Source organism: Schistocerca gregaria, chromosome 6 (genome assembly GCF_023897955.1).
Source record: "Schistocerca gregaria isolate iqSchGreg1 chromosome 6, iqSchGreg1.2, whole genome shotgun sequence".
Classification (NCBI taxonomy): Eukaryota; Metazoa; Arthropoda; class Insecta; order Orthoptera; family Acrididae; genus Schistocerca; species Schistocerca gregaria.
This window is the reverse complement of record NC_064925.1, coordinates 503643154-503662932: the sequence shown is the minus strand read 5'-3', so window position 1 is coordinate 503662932 and position 19779 is coordinate 503643154. Positions and strand designations below refer to the sequence as shown.

Sequence of the window (19779 nt, the reverse complement as noted above, 5' to 3'; positions counted from 1 at the left end):
TGCCTTCCAATACTAAATTGGTGATCCCTCGATGTCTCAGAACATGTCCTACCAACCGATCCCTTCTTCTAGTCAAGTTGTGCCACAAACTCCTCTTCTCCCCAATTCTATTCAATAACTCCTCATTAGTTATGTGATCAACCCATCTAATCTTCAGCATTCTTCTGTAGCACCACATTTTGATAGCTTCTATTCACTTCTTGTCTAAGCTATTTATCGTCCACGTTTCACTTCCATACATGGCTACACTCCATACAAATACTTTCAGAAACGACTTCCTGACACTTACATCAATACTCAATTTTAACAAATTTCTCTTCTTCAGAAACGCTTTCCTTGCCTTTGCCAGTCCACATTTTATATCCTCTCTACTTTGACCATCATCAGTTATTTTGCTCCCCAAATACCAAAACTCCTTTACTGCTTTAAGTGTCTCATTTCCTAATCTAATTCCCTCAGCATCACCCTACTTAATTCGTCTACATTCCATTATTCTCGTTTTGCTTTTGTTGATGTTCATCTTATATCCTCCTTTCAAGATGCTGTCCATTCTGTTCAACTGCTCTTCCAAGTCCTTTGCTGTCTCTCACAGAATTACAATGTCATCGGCGAAGCTCAAAGTTTTTATTTCTTCTCCATGGATTTTAATACCTACTCTGAACTTTTCTTTTGTTTCCTTTATTGCTTGCTCAATATACAGATTGAATAACATCAGGGATAGGCTACAACCCTGTCTCACTCCCTTCCCAACCCCTGCTTCCCTTTCGTACCCCTCGACTCTTACAAATGCCATCTGCTTTCTGTACAATTGTAAGTAGCCTTTCACTCCCTGTATTTTACCCCTGCCATCTTCAGAATTTGAAAGAGAGAGCTCCAATCAACATTGTCAAAAGCTTTCTGTAAGTCTACAAATGCTAGAAACGTAGGTTTGCCTTTCCTTAATCTTTCTTCTAAGATAAGTGGTAGGGTCAGAATTGCCTCACATGTTCCAACATTTCTATGGAATCCAAACTGATCTTCCCCGAGGTCGGCTTCTATCAGTTTTTCCATTCGTCTGTAAATAATTCACGTTAGTATTTTGCAGCTGTGACTTATTAAACTGATAGTTCGTTAATTTTCACATATGCCAACACCTGCTTTCTTGGGGATTGGGATTATTATATTCTTCTTGAAGTCTGAGGGTATTTCGCCTGTTTCATACATCTTGCTCACCAGATGGTAGAGTTTTGTCAGGACTGGCTCTCCCAACGCTGTCAGTAGTTCTAATGGAATGTTGTCTACTCCCGGGGCCTTGTTTTGACTTAGGTCTTTCAGTGATCTGTCAAACTCTTCACGCAGTATCATATCTCCCATTTCATCTTCATCTACATCCTCTTCCATTTCCATAATATTGTCATCAAGAACATTGCCCCTGTATAGACCCTCTATATACTCCTTCCTCCTTTCTCCTTTCCCTTGTTTGGTTAGAACTGGGTTTCCATCTGAGCTCTTGATATTCATGCAAATGGTTCTCTTTTCTCCTAAGGTCTCTTTAATTTTCCTGTAGGCAGTATCTATCTTACCCCTAGTGAGATAAGCCTCTACATCCTTACATTTGTCCTCTAGCTGTCCCTGTTCCCTGCTTAGCCATTTTGTACTTCCTGTTGATCTCATTTTTGAGACATTTGTATTCCTTTTTGCCTGCTTCACTTACTGCATTTTTGTATTTTCTCCTTTCATAAATTAAATTCAGTATCTCTTCTGTTACCCAAGGATTTCTACTAGCCCTGGTCTTTTTACCTACCTGATCCTCTGCTGCCTTCACTATTTCATTCCTGAAAGCTACCTATTCTTGTTCTACTGTATTTCTTTCCCCCATTCCTGTCCATTATTGCCTTTTGCTCTCCCTGAAACTCTGTACTACCTCTGTCTCTTTCAGTTTATCCAGGTCACATCTGTTTCAATTCCCACATTTTTGCAGTTTCTTCAGTTTTAATCTACAGTTCATAACCAATAGATTGTGATCAGAGTCCACATCTGCCCCTCGAAATGTATTACAATTTAAAACCTGGTTCCTAAATCTCTGTCTTACCATTATATAATCTATCTGATACCTTCTAGTATCTCCAGGATTCTTCCATGTATACAACCTTCTTTTATGATTCTTGAACTAAGTGTTAGCTATGATTAAGTTATGCTCTGTGCAAAATCCTACCAGACAGCTTCGTCTTTAATTTCTGTCACACAATCCATATTCACCCACTATGTTTCCTTCTCTCCCTTTTCCTATTGTCGAATTCCAGTCACCCATGACTATTAAATTTTCATCTCCCTTCACCCACAAATTTTCTAACCTACCTGCCCGATTAAGGGATCTGACATTCCATGCTCCGATCCGTAGAACGCCAGTTTTCTTTCTCCTGATAACGTTGTCCTCTTGAGTAGTCCGCACCCGGAGATCCGAATGGGGTATTATTTTACCTCCGGAATATTTTACCCAAAAGGACGCCATCATCACTTAATCATACAGTAAAGCTGCATGCCCTCGGGAAAAATTACGGCTGTAGTTTCCCCTTGCTTTCAGCCGTTCTCAGTACCAGAACAGCAAGGCCATTTTGATTAATGTTACAAGACCAGATCAGTCAATCATCCAGACTGTTGCCCCTGCAACTACTGAAAAGGCTGCTGCCCCTCTTCAGGAACCACACGTTTGTCTGGCCTCTCAACAGATACCCCTCCGTTGTGGTTGCACCTATGGAACGGCTATCTGTATCATTGAGGCACGCAAGCCTCCCCACCAACGGCAAGGTCCATGGTTCATTGGGGGGGAGGCAAGACACCATGGCATGTGCAATTGCGCAACTTCCTGAATTGGCGCGTACACAGACTAACCCAAAGGAAAGTGTTGAACATCTGACAGAGTGTCAAGACATTATAGACCACCAAATTAACATATTAATGGGTAAATTATCCAAAATCACATTAGGAAACAAAAGGCTAATGTATGAAAACGTTGGAAACAAACGATAGAAGAGCCGATGCGCGCTTCACAACAAAGCTCAGAACAAATGAATACAGGGCAGCAGCAGAAGTTGGCAACGACGATAGAGCCAGTTACTGCCCATTCGCACATAATTCCGACTTGTGCAAGTAATTCAAACATTAAATTGCCACAAGCTGGTTGTTCGTGGAAATTTTTATCTACTGGAGATTACGAAAGCCTTTGCCATGCCGAAGAAAAAATGATAAAGCATCGGCAATTCTAGATTTTTAGCCCTGACAAAAGGAGGGTCCATCCAATTGTTTTTATTCGAAGTTTCAGAGGAGTGCTACCCAGAAATTGGTCGGAATGGCAGAAGATCAGTTTTGTTATAGGATATATACAAGGTTCTGGGGCGATCTGGGCCTCGGACATGACTTCTGTTTGCCCGACATATGACGATTTTGAGAAGGTGTTTTTAGCAAAGTTCTGGTCAGAAGGGGTACAGGAATGCGTAAAGCAGGAGGTGTTCTACCCAGAGCCTTTCTCCTTTTCGAAAGGAAGTCTTAGAAGGTATTTTGAAAAATATATAAATAAAACGAGATACTGGACCAGACCTATGCCCTTGCCAGACATAATAAACGTACTTAAGGCAAGACTACCAACTACCATCCGGAATCAATTGATTTACGGCAACGACAAAGACTTGGAGTCATTCCTCACGACATTAGACCATATAGATATTATCGAAGAAAACAACCAGAAGGCCCGCAATAACAGATTTCAATATAGTTCAATAGAACCTCCGCCAAATGGTAGGCAAGGTGGAAGTATGGGTTATACCAATGGCGATCAATCGGCACTTAGAAGGAATGAACAGAGATTGTTAAATAATGGAGGAACCCCTCAAAATCTCAATAGAAATCCCAGCAATGGTCTTGCGAGGGGCTATTCAAGGAACAACAGGAAACGGAAAAGATACAACACCGTGTGGGGGGGGAACGAAAGAAATTTCAGACCCCCAAGCCTGGAATAACAACAATAATAGAAATTGGAATCAACCAGGAGGAATGAATTCAAATAGTCACCATCAGTGGGGACGGACATCTCCGAATCAACCGGTAATTACCGAAGTGACGGATGATGTCAACCAGCAGATAAATCAAAATCCAACAAACTCGTAAGGACCCACTCATGCCTCGGAGGAGCGGTTAACAATTGGTTGAGGGGCAACAGGATGTGTGTACCCATGCTAACGTATAATGATGAACGATTGCTGGCAGATGAACTGACCGAGGACTTAGAACCACAAGATGAGGATAAGGAACAGGTGGCAGTAGCCAAAGTGCAAGTCATTATGGAGACCGTACCTATAGTGGCGGTTTTAGACATAGCTGCAACCACAAATGTTATTTCGGAGGCACTATTCAACAGGATCAGAAATGTAGGATGAGTACCAGTTTCTCCAGTTCAAAATTGCAGAATAATAGGTGCCGTTGGGGCTCAATCAGCTAATGTAAAGGTGCAGTCACTACTTGGTGTGGAATTAGGAAATGTAGCAATATTAAGCACATTCCTTGTTGTGAAAAATTTGGTGGTAGATTGCATTATCGGAGTTGACAGCCTACGTCAATACAAATGCAGAATAGATTTCAAAACAGGAAAAATTGGTTGAATGTTAATACACAAGAAATTGAGTTGAAGTTGTTGAAGAAAAAAAAAAGCCTTATAAGAAAATATAATTGTGGGACCAGTGTGTAAGTAATCAGGACAGCCCAAAATTCTAAACAGCACGTAATTAATGAGTTCCAAGTCAAAGAAGATTTCGGTCAATTAGTGTTTGAAAAGTTAAATGAATCCGACTGCATTATCGAAGATCAGAAGAAGCAGCTCAATGAATTATTATTAACATATGAAAACGTTTTCGATGAAAGCCCAGGAGTTATTAAGGGATACATATGCCATCTCTATGTTAAGCTGCATGAAACACATTGTAGAACTTTCTATCCTATTCCCTGGAAGTTAAAGGCTCAAGTTCAAAGGGAAATAGATCGCGTGTTGAAATGGGGTTTGATCGAACCCTCTACAAGCCCATACTGCTCCCCATTGTTAGTCGTGCCAAAAGCAAATGGAACTGTTAGACTGGTGCTCGGCACCAGAGAAATAAATAAAATCATAATTCCAGTAAGAACACATCTGGAAAACATAGACGAACTTATACAATGGTTCCAGGATGTCAAATATTTGACGAGCATTGATTTGCGGAGCTCTTATTGGCAAGTCAAGCTGGATGAGTCATCAAGGAAGTATACGACTTTCATTTATTCCGGAAGAAGTTACCAATTCACCGTAGTTCCTTTCGGACTCAACATTAGTGCAGGAATCTTTATAGCAGCTCTAGATTATGCACTAGGCCCAGAACTCAGAAGCAGGATAACAGTGTTTGTTGATGATTTGCTTATTGCATCGAAATCTTGGGAGGAGCATACTACCTTACTGAACCGAGTGTTGGAGGTGTTCAAAACCACGGGAATAACTGCTAACCTACAGAAATCCCATTTTGCAGTAAACAGAATCAAGTTCCTGCGGCATATAATAGACACAAAGGGAATTTTACCAACCAAGGAGAAGCTGTAGATGACACAGATATGCTTTGTAAGAGACTTGCATCAAACGCGAGGGGAAACTGATTGATGTTCAACTTCAAAAAAGTATCGTAATTAGAGGTTAGGAGTTCTTGATTTATAGTTGAATGTTAAAAGAAATTAATATTCATTGAATTAGTAGTTATTTAATGGGTCTTGTTCACTTTGGAATTTTGTTTGAAAATCCATTTCCATATATGTGCATGTATGAATGCCGGATGAATCAGAGAATAAATGAAAGAAGTGAATCCACATTCCTCGCCACTAATAACTTTTACATTACAGCAATCACGCAGAGAAATATATGTATTTAGGATAAAATTTTTATGAGTATAGATAAATGATATGACTTTTCAAGGAAGTGATGGATTATGTCTTTGTATAAAATGAACCACACTTCCCATTATTCGATGATTTGAATCCAAAATCTACTGCAAGTTGCATGAAGAGTAAATCATTGACAGAAAATGTGTCAGAATTGTTGGACTTATAAGCACAAGTGGTGATTAAGGGATATGTGAAGTCCAAAAGAAAATTCAAACTAAAGTAAATATTATGACGTTTTCGGCAACAGCATTAGTCAATGGATAAATGGAAACCTTAAGTAAATGGCTAAATTTCTTGCAGTACATCGTAAGAAAAAGGTTGCATGAAGCCATAGGGATTTTGTTTTCAAAAAGAAGAATGTTGAACAGTGCATCCTAACCAGTTCTTTTACAGGAAGAGTTTCCCTTTCGGTCATTGCTAATTCTTTTGGAATGAAATGCATGTAAAATCTGGTATCCCTGTCCCTTCTACTCTTCCCATTGTGGGCCACATAGAAGACCGACTACAAATTTGGACGTCGTGGGACATGCAAGATACGGTGGAGTTTCAGCACCGCAAGATATTGTCCAGGGAACAAGATTGTAAAAAAAGAACTTGAGTTATTGATTGTAATTTTTTTTTAGCTAGAGGCACAAATTACTCTTCTACAAATCGTTATATAAATCTATCCCTAACTTTCCTTTAGAGATCAATTTCAAAATTATTTTTTCTCTTCTGTAGGCTTTCCTATTTTCTACAGGGTGTTTCAAAAATGACCGGTATATTTGAAACGGCAATAAAAACTAAACGAGCAGCGATAGAAATACACCGTTTGTTGCAATAAGCTTGGGACAACAGTACATTTGCAGGCGGACAAACTTTCGAAATTACAGTAGTTACAATTTTCAACAACAGATGGCGCTGCAAGTGATGTGAAAGATATAGAAGACAACGCAGTCTGTGGGTGCGCCATTCTGTACGTTGTCTTTCTGCTGTAAGCGTGTGCTGTTCACAACGTGCAAGTGTGCTGTGGACAACATGGTTTATTCCTTAGAACAGAGGATTTTTCTGGTGTTGGAATTCCACCGCCTAGAACACAGTGTTGTTGCAACAAGACGAAGTTTTCAACGGAGGTTTAATGTAACCAAAGGACCGAAAAGCGATACAATAAAGGATCTGTTTGAAAAATTTCAACGGACTGGGAACATGACGGATGAACGTGCTGGAAAGGTAGGGTGACAGCGAACGGCAACCACAGAGGGCAACGCGCAGCTAGTGCAGCAGGTGATCCAACAACGGCCTCAGGTTTCCGTTCGCCGTGTTGCAGCTGCGGTCCAAATGACGCCAATGTCCATGTATCGTCTCATGCGCCATAGTTTACACCTCTATCCATACAAAATTCAAACGCGGCAACCCCTCAGTGCCGCTACCATTGCTGCACGAGAGACATTCGCTAACGATATAGTGCACAGGATTGATGACGGCGATATGCATGTGGGCAGCATTTGGTTTACTGACGAAGCTTATTTTTACCTGGGTGGCTTCGTCAATAAACAGAACTTGCGCATATGGGGAACCGAAAAGCCCCATGTTGCAGTCCCATCGTCCCTGCATCCTCAAAAAGTACTAGTCTGGGCCGCCATTTCTTCCAAAGGAATCATTGGCCCATTTTTCAGATCCGAAACGATTACTACATCACGCTATCTGGACATTCTTTGTGAATTTGTGGCGGTACAAACTGCGAACACCTCGAGGTTTATGCAAGATGGTGACTTCTTTCTGTGGGGACACTTGAAAGACCAGGTGTACCACCAGAATCCAGAAACAATTGAACAGCTGAAGCAGTACATCTCATATGCATGTGAAGCCATTCCACCAGACACGTTGTCAAAGGTTTCGGGTAATTTCATTCAGAGACTACGCCATATTATTGCTACGCATGGTGGATATGTGGAAAATATCGTACTATAGAGTTTCCCAGACCGCACCGCCATCTGTTGTTGACAATTGTAACTACTGTAATTTCGAAAGTTTGTCTGCCTGAAAATGTACTGTTGTCCCAAGCATATTGCAACAAACGGTGTATTTCTATCGCTGCTCGTTTAGTTTGTATTGCCGTTTCAAATATACCAGTCATTTTTGAAACACCCTGTATGTACCATAGGCTGGGGGTCTAGGCTTAAGAGGTTTTCCAAGGTTCCCCTGCTTAGGAAAGTTCCCGAATGGGTAGACACTGATAATAGTTTCATGAAAGCTCATTTTCCTTGGTTGTGCACAGCAGAAATAACACCTTGATGCACGTAAAAGCAATACAGCCGCGGTATCTGTCTCTTCATTTCTTCTGTTTTCAATGTTTCTTTTTTTCGTCTGTCTTATACATTTTTTTTTTTTTTTTTCTGTTGGGGACTGACACTCATCACTTCCGGGTTACCCACACTAATAGATAGCTCGCGAAGTGTGTTCGGTAAATCAAAATTAGGGTCAAAAACTTCGCTCACTGCGAGGGGCATTGTAATGTCCCCACAGCAAACACCCTCTACCACGCACCAATTAACCATTTTCAATCAAACCACCCACATTCATTCATTTTGGAAAAGTTATCTGATCTGATTTTCTCGTAATATATGTGACAACAGCTCGTCGACGCCAAAGTATTTTCTAGTGCATTTATTCTTTGAAATAACAGAGATGCATATATGCATTCTCCATGGTTGAGTGGTAACTAGGACAGCTTCTGGAGTATCTGTGGAGGGATTGATGTGTTTCTGAGAGATACATATTCTGCATTTCTTCTCGCTAAAGTGAGCCAATTAACATTTGTGGCACTAGTGGTTTGTTTTGACGAGAAAGAGATTGTAAAAGGAAAATAATTAAGGCGTGGAATCATCGGAGCACTGGATATGTAATGGAGATGGATTTAATACACGATTTCCTCCATAAATAAGGTTTGTGACCTTTTTTGTTCTGGAGTGAATGAACCAACCAGTTTTTTTCTGAATCATTTGTTGATCACATTGGCCCTGTAATTAGTGGGGAAGTTTCAGCTGTGTCGAAGAGAGCAGGCAATCACTGAGTCTGTGTTAAATCATCCAAAAAGGCTTCATACACATCTGGAATTCGCAATCTTTCGTAAAAGGAACAAATTGTCCAAATGATTGATTCTCCCGACTTACTGCAGTGTTTAACAGTAATAATAAATGTAAAGATCTCTTACAGCAAGCCAGCCGCTGATTATCAAGACGAAGGACTCCATCAAAGATTCTATTTGGCTGATTCTTTTTATCACTGTATCACGTAATGAAATCTTATATTAAAAACTATACATAGATGAAGGAGAGAAAGAGAGTGAGTGAATGAAAATAGAGATAATACTAAGAATCCTCCATTAGCCTAATTTTTCGCCTGTCTTATCACGGATCAGCCAAGAACTGGGAGGGCCTTACTTTACTGTATAGACTTATGTGTGAAGGTGAAGGGATCTTAAAGACAACAGAGACACGTCTAACAGACAAGACATTACACAGAGATAGCGGCTAGCTGCATTGATAATCTATTCTTAGATTAAAGAGACGGCAACTTATTATCCAGACATTAAAATGTTAAAACAAGTTTGTAAAATTTAAGAACCCAATGATCCTGTTGTGCTAATACATGATGGACATCATATCACATTTGAGTGAAAGATAAAGCAAGAGAAAATCCTGTCCACATCATCTGTCAATCACCCCATTCCATGTACAAAATACAGCCTCTTGTGTGGAATTCATGAGGTCGTTTAAAACACATTACCCTCAAGGAACAGAAACCTGGTGGGCAAAAACACAAGTCAAGTAGCAACCTCATTTTTGATAATGAGGTTGTATGGAGTTACCTACTTGAGACCAGTAACAATGGAGAATGCTATAAACGGCCTCTGGAAAATGGGACTGTTACCACATAACAGGCATATACTTAGAGACAATGACTTTACAATAAACCATGAGTATGACATACAAGATGAAAACAACAGAGTAAATGTGAGTCCAATTGGCACCTGACAAGCTCCCAAAAATCAGCATGCTACATCAAGAACCACCTGATCTAGAAAAATCAGTGCACATTCTGAATTTGTTACGAAGCTAGCATAGTCTTCATACAGAGAATGTTTGAAAAATTTCAAAGAGATGAGAGTTGTAGCGGAATGAAAGGAGACAGAAGCAAAAGTTTTGCTCCTGGGAGAAAAAAAATTCTTCCAGTCATTCATATGTTGATGCAAAGTTAGTTGACAACAATGCTTTAGATGTACAATCTGAAGAAAAAGAAAAGACTGAATGCATATTTTGTAGTGGACATTTCTCTGAAGACTAACAGAGAAATGGGCAAAGTGCATGGAATACTATCCTTGGGCCCCAAAGAATGTTAACTTGAAAACAAGCTTTTATACACCCTAACTACACTTCTTTAGCACAGTAAACACAGAAAATCTTGGAGAGGCAGTAAGGAAGAGAATATTATTATTTTAGGTTTTACATGTTCTTTTATTGGTTGATATTGTTTTCTCTGACTGTCTCATATTACGACACAATTTCTATTTCCATTGTAAGTAACTTTCTCTGAGCTTTCTTTCTGTAATTTAGATGTAGTAAGTGTTAAGTAGCAGAACTCAATAAGTAAAATGTGAAGTAAAATGATTTAATGTAAGTTTCTAATTAACAAATGTACAGTTGTAGCAAATGTTGTAATATGAAGTGGAGTAATGTGAGACAAAGAAAGTTTCATGTAAGGAATGAGGATAGCGTGAAAGCTACCCAACCACTGGCATCAATTATCTGTCTCATTTGATGAGGCATGAAGGTGGTCATCCTCTGGAAATACATCTCATTAACTGCTAGACTCGACTCTCTATCTAACACTAGAAATGGGGCATGTGTCAGGCAGTGTAAGTTAATGTGATGCTTTACTTTGGTTCAAAACTTTTCAATGAGATTTAAGTTCGCCACTCAAACAGGCCAATCAATCAAGTCGATGACAGCCTGTTGCAAAAACCATTGATAAAGATTTGACATGTGTAAATCAGTGAATGGTCCTCCTGGAACTGGATCACATCATTGGGACAGTGCACAGAAACCACCATACTGAACAAGTGCCAGGACAGTGTCTCTCATGGCCTGTGTATGCTGAGACATCCTGTCAGTAAATAACTGTCATACACCCATCAATGGTACTGTATGTTCTCATGTTCAGCATACCTCGTGTTACATTTGCAACACATTAGCATATAATGCAATGTAAAAATACCATATGGTACCAAGGGGACGCAAACCTTAATTACTTGCATGGAAATCTTGATCCCCAAATTTTGCCATGCAGCTACCATGTAACTGTAAAACTCTGCTCTTAATTGCATATTTGAGGCACAGACATCTTGGTGTTTCAAACAGATAAAAATGGTAGAGTGTACATATAAAACAATATGTGTAAATTATATGCGATCAGAGAAAATTAGAAAGGTCTATAAGTAAAATAATTACATTAAGAAGGGAACAAATAAACTGCTGAAAGTGCACTACATGTGGGGCTGTGGCCATTGCCAGTGTGTGTTGCATTCCTTTTGGTGCGAGCTGTACACAACCGAAGATAACCGAGCTTATCAAGACAGGCAAACAGTTTCACTTTGCTGACTGTACTTGTACACTAACCTGTTCCTGATACAGCTGTCTGTCTTGGAAGAAATGACTGCCACCAACGCCTCGGCTGTGATGCAGTGGCTCTATTCCTGACAACATTTGGATTGAAACATTTTGAACAGCCACCACATGGATAGATGTAGTCTAGCTCTGCATCACACTGCCAAGATATCCCACTTTTTTCACTTTTAAGACCAGTGAAAACATATGTAACATAGGACCGTAAGCTTCCCCAGTACCAGTATTTATCCCTCTTAGCATGTGCATCTCGGTAGGCTCCCCACTGTATACTACCCAGCCCATAGACTGGCTTTACTGGTTTGTTTTCATCTTCCTGTACATAAAGAATGACAAAATAATAACTGCACAGAAGACAATTAAATATTAATGATCTACCAACAAAATCATGACAAAATTCAGCAACAATACTCAGAACACTAATGCAACTTCTCTTTGACAAATGTTAGGAATGGAGGTCTTGGACTGATCTATGTGAACTCACAGGTATCCAAGCACATTATAATAATTCTCACTGTTTTAAATTATGAGTTAGTTAACTTACCCCTAAGACTTCAATTTTCATTACATCTACAGGTTTCCTTGCCTCTCGAATTACAGCCATTGTTGCCTCAGCAATATGTTTCACAACATTGGTATCAGAATCATAAAACAGTGACTTGGCAAGTGTGTTGGTCTGGCCAAGTGGTATTACCCCAACAGGATAATTAACTGCATTTCCATTGCGGAGCATACCAGTGACAACCTAATAAATCATATGCATAATTATGTGTACTATACATTAGTTGCTGGTACAAATGAAAGTGCATTAACTACAATGTCAGTTACTACTAACATTAAACTATAATAATATTAAGGCAAGGAATGTGTGTCACCTAATACAGTCTAAGTATTTCTTTCAAGTTTAAAATATTTCACCAAATACCACGTGTTTCTTCCTAAGAATTTTCTGCTCCCTTTGTGTAATACCAGTGATTGCCAGTTACAGTATGCTATGTGTGAAGTAAATAGTCATGGTAGGACTAAAATAAGGGCTCATAAATCAAATATTAAAACAATAATAACTATTCACTTTATAATGTCAGGTAAAACCAGTATGACACTGTAATCAGTTTTTATGACTGTGTAACAAATTCACAGCTTTTAGAGCTTAAGAGCAAAAGGAAAATTATAGGACGGAAACAATATCAGAAAAGTGCCCACTGACTTATTCAGTTGTTAAAGCCAAATAAACAGATTGGAGTTATGTGGAAAATGAAATGAGCACTGGCTTACCATTAGAAAAGCAGTGGAGGAACAGGGAAGTCACTCAGAACCTTTATGCTACAACCCTGTACGCAATACCTGTATATGCACCATAGCACCTGGACACTGGTGCACTACACTTCAAATTCAAATCATCTGCCAATAGCATCTGCGATGGCCGCCACCAGAGACCGTCTGTGGTGAAGCACAAGACTTGTCCATACGGCACAGCAGTTGCCGTCTACTGGAGCCCTCCTTTATATAAGGACACAGCCGCAGGCACTGGCTATCAACATGTTCTAATCGTTTCAGCTTCTATGTGCATTGTTCATTTGTATATGGATGAATACACTTTGGTTAATTAGGCCTGTTATTTATATCTTGCACTATGACACAATTGGTGGAGTGTGGCATACACTTCCTTGAGCTTAGTCTATTGGCTATAAGTCCATGGTGGCAGTGCTCTCTCCTTGACGAGCAGCAGCACGCTCTTACACTTGCTATCACAAACTTATGGGCCACAATTGTGGCTTCCAAGCCGTCGCTGTAGCTGCCGCCTTTTCCCCCTTATGGTATTCCAGGAACCTGCATTGTTTTCATTTGATAAAATGAGTAAGTTGTCAAATTATGGCCATAAATGCACATGTCATTGTGCCACACATAAAAGTTCTTTCGTCATCAGAAACAGCATCGCCAGTCCTGCCAAGCTTGGGCGGTCAGACTCGATAGATTCAGTCACAAATGCAGTTTGTTACCAGTGCTCGTCTTGATTCCTATGCTGATTCTATGGTCAATGACTCAATCATTAGATTGACTTCCAATAAGGAACATGCATTGGAGTGTGAAAATCCATCTCTGGATGAAGTGTTAAATACTGCTGAACCTTTCAAAGTATTTTGTGCTGCAGGTGATCAGATTGAGGCTTGGTGCCACATTGCCACAGCGGCTCCTGTCCCTGGTCAGGGGCCATCAATCAGTCATTGGGGGAGGGACAACATGTAAGCTGTACGAATGTGGCCTCCACGCCCTGCCGAACAACCACCACCGTAGCAAAGATGGTGCTCTTCCCTCCTATCTTGCCCATACAGTTTCATGCAACATGACAGGGCCACATGCCCTAAGTGCTGGGCAACATGCCACAACTATAGCAAAAAGGACACATATCATCTGTGTGTTGTTCCCAACCCCCCCTCCAAGTGGACATGTGGACAAGTGCATGCATATGTGGATTTGGGAGCTGCAGCAAGCTCCAGTTACTTGACATTGGGCGAGTTACAACAAGCAGTATATTCCAATTTTGGGGTAATTTACAGCTCTTACTGTGCATCAATCTGTGGTTCGTTCCTTGCCTTTCTTGGTAGTGGGTGACGCTTGCACTGACAAGTTGTTCAGTCAGTCTGCTTTCAATGCTCTTGGTTTTTTTTTCATTTCACATAAGGTGCACCTCATTTCAGACCAGGTCCCTTACCAGTAGTTAGATGTTCTGAGTTCTCACTTCTTTTTTAGAATGTGCCACTAATTTTGTGACCCACATTACCCTGAAACCTATGGCACAGCCACACTATTTCCATGTGCACCTTACTCTATGACTTTGCAGGATAAAGTGCAACAAGAATTGGATACCTGCTGTCATTGGGCCAACTATGTTGAGTGAGTGGGCTATCCCCCTCATGACTGTTAAAAAGCTGAATTTGCCCTGTCAGGATGAGTTACTGGCTAAGGTCACTGGGGGCCAGTTTTTCCACAAAACTGGTTTATCTGAAGACTATTTACAGGTTATGAAGGATGAGGATTCTAAATGGCTCCTTGTGATTAACACGCTCTTTATGTTGTACTAATATCAGCACCTTCCATTTGGTGTGGATAGTGCCCCAGCAATGTTTCAGTGCTTTTTGGAACAACTGACAATGTCCCTTTCAGATTGCCTCAACTATCTTGACACTATCGTCATTATGATTGCATCCACGGAAGAGCATTTACATAATTTATTCACCTTGTTCATGTTCTTAAATATTGTAGGGTTCAAATACAACTTGGCCAATTTACATATTCTTCAGCCACCCACTGTGTATTTGGAGTTTGAAGTTTCTCAGCATGGGGTTAAGCCTTTATGTCATCATTTAGCTGCCACCACAGCTCTGCCTCACCCTACAAGCCTCAAAGAACTCCATGCATTCTTAGGTAAATCTAAATACCCTCACAAATTCATTTCAGGTGTGGTCACATTGGCTCATCCCTTCCACGAGTTGCTCCACAAGAACATTCCTTTTTAGTGGACACTGGCCTGCAAGCATGCCTTCAAGCTTTTGAAATCTAAATTACATTCTGCTCCTTGTCTGGCTACTTTCCATCCTGGCCACCACCTGGTTTTGGCTACAGATGCCTCTCATTCTTGTCTCAGGGCCATTCTCACACACTGATATGAGAGTGGCTCCAAACACTCTATAGCTTAAACATCAAATATGCTCAACTCTATTTAAAAGCGCTACTCCTAAGTTGAAAAGGAAGCACTTGTTATCATCTATGACATCAAAAACTTTCATGTGTTCTTTTATTGGTATAAGTTCCACCACATTGCTGACTACAAGCCCTTGGTTTTGTTGTTTAATCATACTGCTATGTTGCTTGACAAAGCTTGTAATTGCCTGCCGCACTGGGCCTTCTTTCTGTCTTGCCACAACCTTGAAATACATTTCTGGCCTACCGCGCAACATGTGAACATCGATGTGCTGTCCCAGCTTATGATGGGGTTGGACCCTACTTTTGACCAGGATGAACTCCTTTGTTTCCATTTAGATGTTGAGACGCAATGTACACATGAAGGATTTCCTGCTGCAGGCTCTCAGATCGCAGCTGCTGTCACTGCCGACTCATTTTTGCATCAACTTGTTCACCTCATTCAGTATGGTTGGCCAGACAGACCTCTGGAATTGGTTTCTGATCCTCTGCATAACTATTTTTCCCAATGTCACCCCGTCACCACCTTTCGGTATTTAATGGTGATATTCTTTTAGCTACCAACAGGCTGTCACCAATGTTTGTGATCTCAGCTACCCTATGGTGTGATGTGCATTAGCTTCTACATCAGGGATACTGGGGGAGGAGGTGCGGGGGTGGGGTGAGGTGAGCGGGAAATCCTCCCTTACAAAGTCATTGGCCCATTAGCACATGTTTTGGCCCAGCGCATCTTGTTGCAGCCTGCTTCAAAGCATTACCCAAAAGGTGGCATGACAGGCGAAGCTCTCTTCATCACCTGCACCATGGGAATGCGTTCATGTTGATTTTGTAGGGCCCTTCCTTAATTCATACTGGCTGCTGGTTGTTGATGCTTTCTCTAAATTTCCATACATTGTCTGCTGTCCTTCAATGTCAGCTGGGTTACAATGCAGGCCCTCTCCAATTTTTATATCCCCTCAAACCCAGAACCTCCCACAGAAGGACCCCAAAAGTGCCCCACTTGTGACAGGATACTTTCCGGGACTGGATCAGACTCTGAATGAGGCTCTCCAGCAGGGATACGACTTCCTCAAATCCTGCCCTGAAATGAGATCCATCCTTTATGAAATCCTCCCCACTCCACCAAGAGTGTCTTTCCGCTGTCCACCTAACCTTCGTAACCTCTTGATTCATCCCTATGAAATCCCCAAACCACCTTCCTTACCCTCTGGCTCCTACCCTTGTAACCGGCCCCGGTGTAAAACCTGTCCCATGCACCCTCCCACCACCACCTACTCCAGTTCTGTAACCTGGAAGGTGAACACGATCAAAGGCAGAGCCACGTGTGAAAGCACCTACGTGATTTACCAACTGACCTGCCTACGCTGTGAAGCTTTCTATGTGGGAATGACCAGCAACAAACTGTCCATTCGCATGAATGGACACAGGCAGACAGTGTTTGTTGGTAATGAGGATCACCCTGTGGCTAAACATGCCTCGGTGCAAAGCCAGCACATCTTGGCACAGTGTCACACCGTCCGAGTTATCTGTATACTTCCCACTAACACCAACCTATCAGAACTCCGGAGATGGGAACTTGCCCTTCAGTATATCCTCTCTTCCCGTTAGCCACCAGGCCTCAACCTCCGCTAATTTCAAGTTGCCGCCACTCATATCTCACCTGTCATTCAACAACATCTTTGTCTCTGTACTTCCGCCTCGACTGACATCTCTGCCCAAACTCTTTGCCTTTTCATATGTCTGCTTGTGTCTGTATATGTGCGGATGGGTGTGTGTGGGTGTGTGTGTGTGAGTGTGTGTGTGTGTGTGTGTGTGTGTGTGTGTGTGTGTGTGTGTGTGCGCGCGTGCACGAGCGCGGGTGTATACCTGTCCTCTTTTCTTCCTAAGGTAAGTCTTTCCGCTCCCGGGATTGGAATGACTCCTTACCCTCTCCCTTAAAACCCAAATCCTTTCGTCTTACCCTTTCCCTCCCTCTTTCCTGATGAAGCAACCGTGGGTTGCAGAAGCTTGAATTTTGTGTGTGTGTGTGTGTGTGTGTGTGTGTGTGTGTGTGTGTGTGTGTGTGTGTTACATCATCTTTGTTTTCAGATATATTTTTACCACAAGGAATGCTTCCCTCTATTATATATTCCTGGAAATTGAAATAAGAACACCGTGAATTCATTGTCCCAGGAAGGGGAAACTTTATTGACACATTCCTGGGGTCAGATACATCACATGATCACACTGACAGAGCCACAGGCACATAGACACAGGCAACAGAGTATGCACAATATCGGCACTAGTACAGTATATATCCACCTTTCGCAGCAATGCAGGCTGCTATTCTCCCATGGAGACGATCGTAGAGATGCTGGATGTAGTTATGTGGAACGGCTTGCCATGCCATTTCCACCTGGCGCCTCAGTTGGACCAGTGTTCGTGCTGGACGTGCAGACCGCGTGAGACGACACTTCATCCAGTCCCAAACATGCTCAATGGGGGACGGATCCGGAGATCTTGCTGGCCAGGATAGTTGCCTTACACCTCCTAGAGCACGTTGGGTGGCACGGGATACATGCGGACGTGCATTGTCCTGTTGGAACAGCAAGTTCCCTTGCCGGTCTAGGAATGGTAGAACGATGGGTTCGATGACGGTTTGGATGTACCGTGCACTATTCAGTGTCCCATCGACGATCACCAGAGGTGTACGGCCAGTGTAGGAGATCGCTCCCCACACCATGATGCCGGGTATTGGCCCTGTGTGCCTCGGTCGTATGCAGTCCTGTTTGTGGCGCTCACCTGCACGGCGCCAAACACGCATACGACCATCATTGGCACCAAGGCAGAAGTGACTCTCATCGCTGAAGACGACACGTCTCCATTCGTCCCTCCATTCACGCCTGTCGCAACACCACTGGAGGCGGGCTGCACGATGTTGAGACGAGAGCGGAAGACGGCCTAACGGTGTGCGGGACCGTAGCCCAGCTTCATGGAGACGGTTGCAAATGGTCCTCGCCGATACCCCAGGAGCAACAGTGTCCCTAATTTGCTGGGAAGTGGCGGTGCGGTCCCCTAAGGCACTGCGTAGGATCCTACGGTCTTGGCGTGCATCCGTGCGTCGCTGCGGTCCGGTCCCAGGTCGACGGGCACGTGCACCTTCTGCCAACCACTGGCGACAACATCGATGTACTGTGGAGACCTCACGCCCCACGTGTTGAGCAATTCGGCGGTACGTCCACCCGTCCTCCCGCATGCCCACTATACGCCCTCGCTCAAAGTCCGTCAACTGCACATACGGTTCACGTCCACGCTGTCGCGGCATGCTACCAGTGTTAAAGACTGCGATGGAGCTCCGTATGCCACAGGAAACTGGCTGACACTGACGGCGGCGGTGCACAAATGCTGCGCAGCCAGCACCATTCGACGGCCAACACCGCGGTTCCTGGTGTGTCCGCTGTGCCGTGCGTGTGATCATTGCTTGTACAGCCCTCTCGCAGTGTCCGGAGCAAGTATGGTGGGTCTGACACACCGGTGTCAATGTGTTCTTTTTTCCATTTCCAGGAGCATATATATATATATATATATATGTATATATATGTATATATATAAAAAATAGACGGTTACAGGACTGGAGTAGGTGTTGGTGGGAGGGTGCATGGGACAGGTTTTACACCGGAGGCGGTTACAAGGGTAGGAGCCAGAGGGTAGGGAAGGTGGTTTGGGGATTTCATAGGGATGAATCAAGAGGTTACGAAGGTTAGGTGGATGGCGGAAAGACACTCTTGGTGGAGTGGGGAGGATTTCATGAAGGATGGATCTCATTTCAGGGCAGGATTTGAGGAAGTCGTATCCCTGCTGGAGAGCCACATTCAGAGACTGATCCAGTCCCAGAAAGTATCCTGTCACAAGTGGGGCACTTTAGGGGTTCCTCTGTGGCAGGTTCTGGGTTTGAGGAGATGCGGAAGTGGCTCTGGTTATTTGCTTCTGTACCAGGTCGGGAGGGTAGTTGCAGGATGCGAAAGCTGCTTTCAGGTTGTTGGTGCAATGGTTCAGGGATTCAGGACTGGAGCAATTTGTTTGCCACGAAGACCTAGGCTGTAGGGAAGGGACCGTTTGATATGGAATGGGTGGCAGCTGTCATAATGGAGGTACTGTTGCTTGTTGGTGGGTTTGATGTGGACGGATGTGTAAAGCTGGCCATTGGACAGATGGAGGTCAACATCAAAGAAAGTGGCATGGGGGCATCCTGGTACCCATGGTTGTTCCCTTTAATTGTTGGTATGTCTGGCCTTCAAAAGTGAAGAAGTTGAGAGTCAGGATGAAGCTGGTTAAGGTAATGAGGAAAGAGGTTTTAGGTAGGGTGGCAGGTGATCAGCGTGAAAAGAAATGCTCCATTGCAGCGAGGCCCTGGACGTGCGGAATATTTGTGTATAAGGAAGTGGCATCAATGGTTACAAGGATGGTTTCCAGCTTGTGGGCACTTCAACGGTGAGATCATCAG

The 19779-nt window shown here is 42.6% G+C and overlaps 1 protein-coding gene across 1 annotated transcript in view; it reads right to left on the bottom strand.

Annotated features, from left to right (window-relative positions):
- LOC126278517 (acylglycerol kinase, mitochondrial) overlaps positions 1-19779 on the bottom strand; it is an 88915-nt gene that overhangs the window by 32318 nt on the left and 36818 nt on the right. The window contains exons 4-5 of the mRNA XM_049978682.1: positions 12139-12339; positions 11589-11910 (exon numbers count right to left, since the gene is read on the bottom strand). Coding sequence (XP_049834639.1) covers positions 11589-11910; positions 12139-12339 — 523 coding nt within the window. The remainder of the gene's footprint in view (positions 1-11588; positions 11911-12138; positions 12340-19779) is intronic.